An 8,491-nucleotide genomic window follows, 5' to 3' on the forward strand; every position below is an offset into this window, starting at 1 on the left:
TCACAAGCTGCGCTGGAAGAGTGCAAATTTTGGTGCGAAAAAGATAGGAAGCCATAATGACCATATCGTCTCATTTTACGATCCCTTTCAGGCTCTAAGTTTCTTGGAGCGAAATTTCACTCAAGGAGTAGAATGACTCACATCGACTCAGACAAGGTTGAATGATTTTCTATTTATATAGAGTGAATTCTTTGCTCTTGAATAATCAAGTGGATATTTTTACTCGAAACTGGATCTGATGCATCCAATTGCTACAGAGAAACGAATCCATTCTAATTAATAGGAACATTTATTCATAAGAAGCTGGAATTAGGTTGGAATAAAACATTCACTCTTACGATTCCGGATGGCAGAATTTCCATTATCACTTTGAGTGAGACTTCAATTGAAGAAATTTAGAGAGGATTACAGCTAAATTTCTTGTCTCTGGAAATTAGCGAGAATCCAATTGCATCTGTTAATGTCAACAAGGAAATAAGATAAGGTACAATATAATTTTTCAATTCATAATTAAAGCAACAAAACAAACAGATTATGGCTACGTTCTGTCATTCGCTGCCAGTACTAAGAAACTATAGTATACATAATATGATTCATAGATTTGTACTGGCAGTAAATATCGGAACGTACACTATAACTCATACTTTCCTTTGATAATGGCTACTGAATAAAACTCGTGCTTATATAGTACAGCTTGTATCTTACAATCGACTTGATATAAAAATCTATCAAATACCCACAAGCCTATACTGGCAAAGGTTTGAAGCTGTACAGACTTGAACGATTCTGCGCAGCTTCGACGTAGATATCAACAGGCAAATGTTCGGATTTGGGAGCTCCTGAATTCTTCTTCTCTCATTTTCTTCTCGCTATCGTTCCAAAATTTACCCAGATCAGATGATAGCTTCTTGCCATATTACGACCGCTGTGACTTGACGTTCGACTCGCTCTTAATTCACTCCGTGGCGATACTCCTCAGCACGTATTTTACTGTATACGCGAACGCTGCGAAGCCGATAATAACGACGAGATTAGCCAAGGTGCTGTTGAATGGGCTCTGCTCTCTCTGCAACTGATCTCGTATCAATGAAGAGACTTCGGAGGCGGTGGATTGATGCCTTGCTTGTTTCTCCAGCTCTTTCCGTCGTTCCAACTCAGCTTCGATTGCCTGATATAAAGCAGTGATATAAAGCAGAAATTAATATTACATAATATTAATATTGTAATATTCTAGAGATGGATGTACTTCAACAGTTTCTGGGAAGAGTTCACAGAACATCTTATCCTTCAAGTTGTATTCTAAGCTCTGTGCAGCTAGTTGTTTCTTCTCATCGTCTGTTGTACTAATACTGCCAAGTGTAGGACTTTTTTCAATCTATAAAAATGTTTATAAAGTATAGAATATATATATTTTTTATATTTGGTGTAGTACTTTTAACACATACGTGTATGTATGTGTATGTAGCATTTTTCTGACATGTGGAAAAATTTACCATAAAACTAAGCAATCCTGTGAGAATGGTGGACACACTCCACGCTGGATTCCATGTGTCAGGATGGAAGTCAGAAATGGACAGACATAGTCTGGTATTGACTTTAAAACGACCATTTGGTGTAGTCATGTAAATACTAGGTGGTTGGAATGGAAATTCTCCTGGAAATATCAACTTGCCATGGTAGAAGCCACCTTCGTATGGAGTCTTCTCTGGTCCTTTTACAACATAATGCCTGAAACAAATAGTAGACTATGTATAACTCGATCAAAAAAATCAATGACTGTTCACTTAACCTATATACCACTGAACTTACCATTCTAATATGTTAGAAGGTACTGGCTCTGCTAATACATATGGTACCGGATCCTTTTTTAGACGAAGATAATCTTGCTTTAATCTGGCAGATGCACTATTGGTTTTTCTGTTCATCCTTCCCATATAGCTCAGTACTGCCTTTAAACAGATTCTGCTTCGTGTCCTGCACTCGTTCTAGCTTCTCTGCTTCTCTGTTCAGCAGCTCTTCACTAATCAGATGTCAACAGCCTGTGCACTCACTTTGATGTGACGTTTCACAGACGCAAGCAGCAAGAAAATTCTTCCCGAAAAATGAAATACTAGACTTATTACAAGTCCTGCACACGAAGCATCCAACGCAGTGAGCTGACCTCGTTGTAACTTCAGTATCAAGTGGCATAACACCCGTACATTGCGAATTCCACGTGGAAGCGTCAGAACTTATCTGTCAGACTGAAGATAAAGTTATAGGCGAGGTCGTGTAGACGACGATCATATGAGCAACGCAACGCGACAGTAGGTTACGTCGTCATACGTGAGAACTTGGATGACATGCGATCACGAGGACAGGAAGTCACAAAGAATATTGTTGAATGCACGCACAAACGTGACCGAATCGAGCTGACTTTGATCGGACTTTAGTTACTGACTTTAATAAACCTGACAACGACGACTTTAGCAGCGTGATGAAAACATATGAGTGACCGCCGAACAGGTCTGTTCACGCGTAACGGCACATTCGGTGATTACAATGAAGTCTGTCCTGCTCGGGTTTCGATTACTTGATAAATTAACTCAGTGCTGATTCAGACTTCTATTTCTTATCATAAAAAGAAGTCTGCCCGAACCGCTCTACAATTAGACAACGGAAAAATAACGGTTTGTCCGATCTGCCTTTGAGTTATACTATTTAAAGCTCCCCTTGCCCTGTCGTTGGTTGTATTTCTGTCAGCTTTTCCGCGCATGTGCCCGCATATCATCGATTAAGACATCAATTTTTCATTAAACAGCGACAGCGGGAATATCTTGATGTTGCATTTTATATTTTATTTATTGCAATTTTAATTTATTGTCAACAGAGGCTGCGTTCCGATATTCACTGCCAGCACTGAAATTCTATATATAATATACGTGACACAAACTATTATTTTCAGTACTGGCAGTGAATTTCGGAACGCAGCTAGAGTCTCGATATCGCCTGTTTAGCCATTAGCAGAAAGGAACCTGAGAGCGGCTAAAGCCAGTGGCACACGGTGCTTGTTTTCGTGCTGGATTGCTTGCTGGATGAAAATACTGCGTTCTGATTGGTGCATTTCCATCCATCTTCGGAAATGTACCAATCAGAACGCAGTATTTTCATCCAGCAAGCAATCCAGCACGAAAACAAGCATCGTGTGCCGCTGGCTTTACGATTTTACGACTTCTATTGTAGACGAAGTATAAGGTTTCTCTTTGGTTCAGCAGAACTCAGCGCTTTGTAAACAGTTTAGTGATATATTGCAACAGTTTGGGTGTTCTGCTGAACGCTCTTTGTACTCGCTGAGTGATATATATATATATATATTTGTAAACATCGAATTAACCTTTCATTATTTGCTGTAAAATAGTTCTATATGCATTTTTCTTATTCAGCTGTTATATTTGATACACTTCGTGCATTAAAAAAGATCTATATAAAATTTGAAACGTTCCTTTTTATTTTTGCTGTGTAGCTTTATTCTAACCTATGCATTATCTATAATATGCATTAATATCTAAATATACTTTGATGTGAGTATAATTATATATTTAATTATTAAATTATTTATAAATATCTTTTTCTAATTGCTTGTGCACCTCTATAGAATCTACATTATGTATAACGTCTTTATATGTGTATTGTGCTTCACATAAATTGGGAGCATCCATCTTGCTCAACATGTGGGCTACGTTCCGATATTCACTGTCAGCATTGAAAATCTATAGCATATGTGACACAAACTATGTATTTTCAATACTTGCAGTGAATATCGGAACGCAGCCGTGCTTAGGTTCAGCTTACTTTTAGTTCGCTGAACAACATGGCGACCGCTGAGTAAACATGTTGAATCGCTGAGTTCGTTTAGTACCGTTCAGAAGAAAATTATAAAACGGTTTTGCAACCGTTTTGTCCTGCTGAATGCAACCAATGCTTATTTACGTTAGGAAATGTTCGGAATATTTCCTATAGACTAACTAATAGGATAAGGGAATTCTATATTCAACGGAATGCAACATCAGTTGACATTAGATATTCCCGCCTAAGAACCTTCAGTATTTATTAAACTTTCAAGTGTTTTTAAAAATAATTTATTAAAGTGGATTTAAGTGGTAAGCAATATAAAATGGCCAGTAAAAGTAAGCATTATACCCCAGCCGAAAAAAATCTATTTTTACAATTATTACAAAAGTACAAACATGTTGTTGAGTGCAAGAAAAATGACGCGAGCACTCTTCGTGATAAAGAGGTTGCGTGGATAAAAATTTACGAAGAATTTAATAACTCTTCAATAATTACGCAAGAGGTAAATGAAATTGTAACATTTTAGTGTAATTAGGTTACATTGGGTAGGATGTTTAGCACTGCAAATGCTGCAGAGTAACGAATAGGTCAATTTAATTTTGGCTTATTTGGTGCCTCGAAGCGTTTGCAATGTCAAATGGTACTCTACCCATTAATAAATGTCTCTTGAAGATTAATGCTGCCTGGGTATTTTTATTAAGTTTGTTAACAAATTGATAGCATATAGTGTACTTTATGATATTAATATTTTAAATTAATAGTCATTTCTTTCTTCTTATATTTTCTTTTTATATTTTTTGTATACTTTCTTTTTATACTAAGTTTTAATATTTTAGAGAAATATGCAACAACTAAAAAAACTGTGGACAAATTTGAAACAAATACAAAGAGACCTGATAATCAAAAAGGGACAAGCAAGAGTTGCTACCAGCGAAGGGGAAGAAATATCAGTACAGCTTGATTCAGAAGTAACATTAATTGCACCAAATTTGACAGATACAGTTCCAACATTATTTTCATCAAATATGAGTGATGAGGAGATAAAAAGTATACCTTCTCTAATGTACTTATAAGTACATTTAACAATAAGTAAAAAATAATACTAATGAATATATGATTCAATATATTAATAATAATAATAAAGTTAAAATGATTTTATGTATCAAGTTATTACATATAATGTTATATATTATGTCATTACACAATTATGTTATATATTATATTATTATATAATATATATTATATGTTATGTTACATATTATATTAGTAACTGTTCATTGATTAATATTTTATAAATTTTTACCTGAATTTCAGGTGGAACGCGGACATTACCAAATATAATTAGCAACATGGATATAATAGTTGAGAACACTGTGGAAAATGAAAGTGTCGTAGACAATGGTAAGGAAAATACCATACATGATTCTAGTTTCAATGTTTCAACTTTCAAAGGTGAGTGCTATAATATAAATTCCTTTTCATTATATTATGCAACAAATATGAATCGTACATATATATTTATCTATTTAAATCATTTCCATCCATTTTTGGAATATAAGTACATACAATTATACCTTATAATTTCGAGATATATTATTTACTTTTTAACAGAAGTTACAACAGAGGAGTGGAACATAAGGAATGAAAACAAACAAACTACAAGAAAACGCAAATTTGTGGAAACAGAAGACACTTTAAAAATCAAAAGAATTAAACAAATAATAGATCAAGAACATCAATTAGCAGAAATGAAATTGCGACATGAAAAAATTATGTATGCTATGAAAGAAACACATTTAAAAGAAATTAATAAATTAGAATTAAGAGCATCAGTAGCAAAAGCCGAACTTGCAGAACTCTTGTTGGAAAAAGAAAAGGAAAGAAAATAATCTAATACTATAATTTATAACACAATTCAATTTCCAAAAGTGAGTGCTATAATATAAATTCCTTTTTATTATATTATGCAACAAATATATATCTTACATATATTTATCTATTTAAATAACTCTATAATTTATAACACAAAACTTTTCTTTTCATTTTATGTTAATTTTATGTTCTATTTTTATATTTTTCATACATTTCATGTAAAACACATTGATTGATGTAAGACCTTTTTATCGTTTATATTTTAGAAAAATAATAGCTGCAGTTGTCAAATTGGGCGCAATTAAGGCTATTTCTGGATCAAACTGTACTGATGGTAGTTCTTTTCCTCTACTAGTATTGTACTAATCAATAGCAATTCTTATTTGGTTATAAGGTCTCTTTGTGTTTGCTTCAAATTTGTCCAAAATATTTTTAGTTCTATACTTTTGTTTTGTTTGTATTTTCGTAATTTTCATAAGAAATTATTTTCCGTTGGGGTATAATACCTACTTTTATTTGTTATCTTATAATTTCATACGCGTGCATGTATTTATATATATATATATAATTGAAAAAACATGTTATTAATAAAAAATATATATTTTGTTATGTATTAAAATAAATATTTTATATATATATAAAGTTTTGTAGTCTTTTTTTATTAGATTATATATAATAACATAATGTAGACCCAACAAATGTATATTCTAAATGTTTTAATTTATATTTTGTATATAAAATGTTACAATTATATACTTAAAAAATATAGTATATTTTTGTACATTGTCTAATAATTGATACAATTATAAACATATATTTTCAAAATTAATTTATCGAAATAAATCCTCAATGAGAGCTTCTCTCACTGCAAACCCTTCTCTTGGCTGCCAATGTGGAGGATTTATTGGCACTTCTTCATATTCATCACGTGGATCGTTTTCATTATCCTCAGGAAGTTCATCATGGAACATAAGAGCAAGATTGTGTAATACTGCGCATGCTACTACAATAGTTGTAGAACATAATAATTTTGTGCCAAGTCCTCTTGACAGACAAGGAAATCGTCGTTTCCACACACTGTACGTTCTTTCAACAATTTGTCTTGTTCTTCCATGAATAATATTATACCTGAAAATAATAGATATATAGAGAATTTTAAGATATATTGAATTAAGCAAAACATGAATTGAATAAATTTATAATTAATATAATTAAATATATATTTTGTATAATTAAAATTATCCTAAATGTAAAAAAGGAATTTTACTTGCTATGTAATAAATATTCCTAATAGCCATATATAAAGAAATATTTATATTAAATACAAAAAAGATTCTTACATTATTTCTTCGTCTGTTTGTGGATTTTCTATAGGCGTCAAAAGAAATGGTAAAGCTGGATAACCAGAATCACCAACTAGTTTACCATTTAGTCTTTCCTGCATATATCGCATGTATATTCTTGAATTTTTAAAAATCCTGCTATCATGTTGACTGCCAGGATATTCTGGTACAATATCAAGAAACTCCATTCGAGGTCCAATGACAGTCTGTTTTGTATTAAAATAAGTAAAATATAAATTAAGATGTATACATATTAGCATTATATAATTATCAAGTAAGATTATTATCAAATTATAATCAATGGATTATTATCAATGAATTATAACATACCTGTATATTTAATGAAAAATAACCTTTTCTATTACGAAATACTTCATCAATACCATGGAATCGTGTATGTGTTAAGCGTATATGTGTGCAGTCAATTGCACCATCAATCCCAGGTAATCCAATTGCTCCATTCCCATATCCAAGAGCTTGAAATAACTGATAATTTTTGTTTTTTCTTTCCTGAGTAGTTGGCATTTTTATAACATCTGAGATCAAACTAGCAAGTAGAGCTGACACACGAAAAACAATTCTGGATATTGTTGGCTGCGACAATGCCATTGTATCTCCAACAACTATCTATAATTTCGCAGAGATAGAAAACAGATTATTATTATCATTTAATATATATATATATATTAGGACACTATTTAAATACTATACAATATTATACACACACACACACACACACACACACACACACACACACACACACACATATTCAATAATGAATGAACATATAGATACAATGTTTCTAACCTGAAAACTTGCACTTGCATAAAATCGTAAACAGACTAACAATTGCACGATAGGATCAATTGGTAAACCACGATTGTTAACCTTCCTTAAATATTGTTCTATTCTAGGTAATATCCCATGTAGAACAGATTCTTTACAAAATCTAAAGCATTTCTTAAATTCCGAATCTTCATAAAATTCAAATATATTATTTTGATCACGAATATACCGTTTTGGAATTCGTGTTACTGCAAGATCTTCCATATCTTCAATTTCTTCAATATCAATATCTTGAATATCCATTTTTTGCTTTATTCCTGCTGGAATTTCAATTTTTTAAATACTTTTCACTTTCATTTTTTTCCTCGTCTTTTCCATTCCAATATGCCACCACACTAAAAACATACCACACTGTAAAATAACCCTTCTCACTAGCGATTACAAATAAAATCATCTGATGGCCGGTATTCATAGTCAGGTTTTATATTTAAGACCGTGTTAAGTTCATCTTCAGATACTTTGTAGCCAATGAAATAATTTGTACAGCATCTGAAGATGAATTTGAGACGGTCTTAAATATAAGATCCGACTATGAATACTGGCCTTAAGAGCTCATTTCAGAAGACTTGACGAAGATGGCCTTATTTAAAGCCAGCGGC

The 8,491-nt window shown here is 32.4% G+C and overlaps 3 protein-coding genes across 3 annotated transcripts; 1 reads left to right on the forward strand and 2 right to left on the reverse strand.

Moving 5' to 3' along the window:
- Positions 1-889: 889 nt before the first annotated feature.
- Positions 890-2,828, reverse strand: LOC105189185 (ubiquitin-conjugating enzyme E2 J2). Its single transcript, XM_011151132.3, has 4 exons — positions 1,810-2,828; positions 1,494-1,728; positions 1,247-1,375; positions 890-1,168 (listed from the first exon to the last, which is right to left on the reverse strand). Exons 1-4 carry the CDS (start codon positions 1,932-1,934, stop codon positions 956-958), a joined length of 702 nt encoding a protein of 233 aa, XP_011149434.1. The 5' UTR covers positions 1,935-2,828; the 3' UTR covers positions 890-955.
- A 797-nt stretch (positions 2,829-3,625) lies between these two features.
- On the forward strand, positions 3,626-6,241 carry LOC105189184 (myb/SANT-like DNA-binding domain-containing protein 3). Its single transcript, XM_019844147.2, has 5 exons — positions 3,626-4,333; positions 4,668-4,878; positions 5,146-5,283; positions 5,443-5,759; positions 5,970-6,241. Exons 1-4 carry the CDS (start codon positions 4,154-4,156, stop codon positions 5,718-5,720), a joined length of 807 nt encoding a protein of 268 aa, XP_019699706.1. The 5' UTR covers positions 3,626-4,153; the 3' UTR covers positions 5,721-5,759; positions 5,970-6,241.
- A 235-nt stretch (positions 6,242-6,476) lies between these two features.
- On the reverse strand, positions 6,477-8,278 carry LOC105189183 (putative nuclease HARBI1). Its single transcript, XM_011151128.3, has 4 exons — positions 7,854-8,278; positions 7,377-7,673; positions 7,044-7,252; positions 6,477-6,831 (listed from the first exon to the last, which is right to left on the reverse strand). The coding sequence occupies exons 1-4, from the start codon at positions 8,133-8,135 to the stop codon at positions 6,534-6,536; spliced, it is 1,086 nt and encodes a 361-aa protein (XP_011149430.1). The 5' UTR covers positions 8,136-8,278; the 3' UTR covers positions 6,477-6,533.
- Between the last annotated feature and the right edge of the window lie 213 nt (positions 8,279-8,491).

This window comes from Harpegnathos saltator, unplaced genomic scaffold (genome assembly GCF_003227715.2).
Source record: "Harpegnathos saltator strain DR-91 unplaced genomic scaffold, Hsal_v8.6 scaffold31, whole genome shotgun sequence".
NCBI classification, from domain to species: Eukaryota; Metazoa; Arthropoda; class Insecta; order Hymenoptera; family Formicidae; genus Harpegnathos; species Harpegnathos saltator.

Bases quoted from the DNA above. Each gene is read 5' to 3' on its own strand.
- LOC105189185 (XM_011151132.3), bottom strand. From the start codon at position 1,934: ATGGGAAGGATGAACAGAAAAACCAATAGTGCATCTGCCAGATTAAAG. The intron at 1,376-1,493 runs GTAAATTTTTCC...ACATTTTTATAG, and splicing joins CAGGATTGCTTAGTTTTATG to ATTGAAAAAAGTCCTACACT. The intron at 1,169-1,246 runs GTACATCCATCT...GCTTTATATCAG, and splicing joins TCTTCCCAGAAACTGTTGAA to GCAATCGAAGCTGAGTTGGA.
- LOC105189183 (XM_011151128.3), bottom strand. From the start codon at position 8,135: ATGGATATTCAAGATATTGATATTGAAGAAATTGAAGATATGGAAGAT. The intron at 7,674-7,853 runs GTTAGAAACATT...GCGAAATTATAG, and splicing joins ATGCAAGTGCAAGTTTTCAG to ATAGTTGTTGGAGATACAAT. The intron at 7,253-7,376 runs GTATGTTATAAT...AATACAAAACAG, and splicing joins ATTTTTCATTAAATATACAG to ACTGTCATTGGACCTCGAAT.
- LOC105189184 (XM_019844147.2), top strand. From the start codon at position 4,154: ATGGCCAGTAAAAGTAAGCATTATACCCCAGCCGAAAAAAATCTATTT. The intron at 4,879-5,145 runs GTATACCTTCTC...CCTGAATTTCAG, and splicing joins GAGTGATGAGGAGATAAAAA to GTGGAACGCGGACATTACCA. The intron at 5,284-5,442 runs GTGAGTGCTATA...ACTTTTTAACAG, and splicing joins CAATGTTTCAACTTTCAAAG to AAGTTACAACAGAGGAGTGG.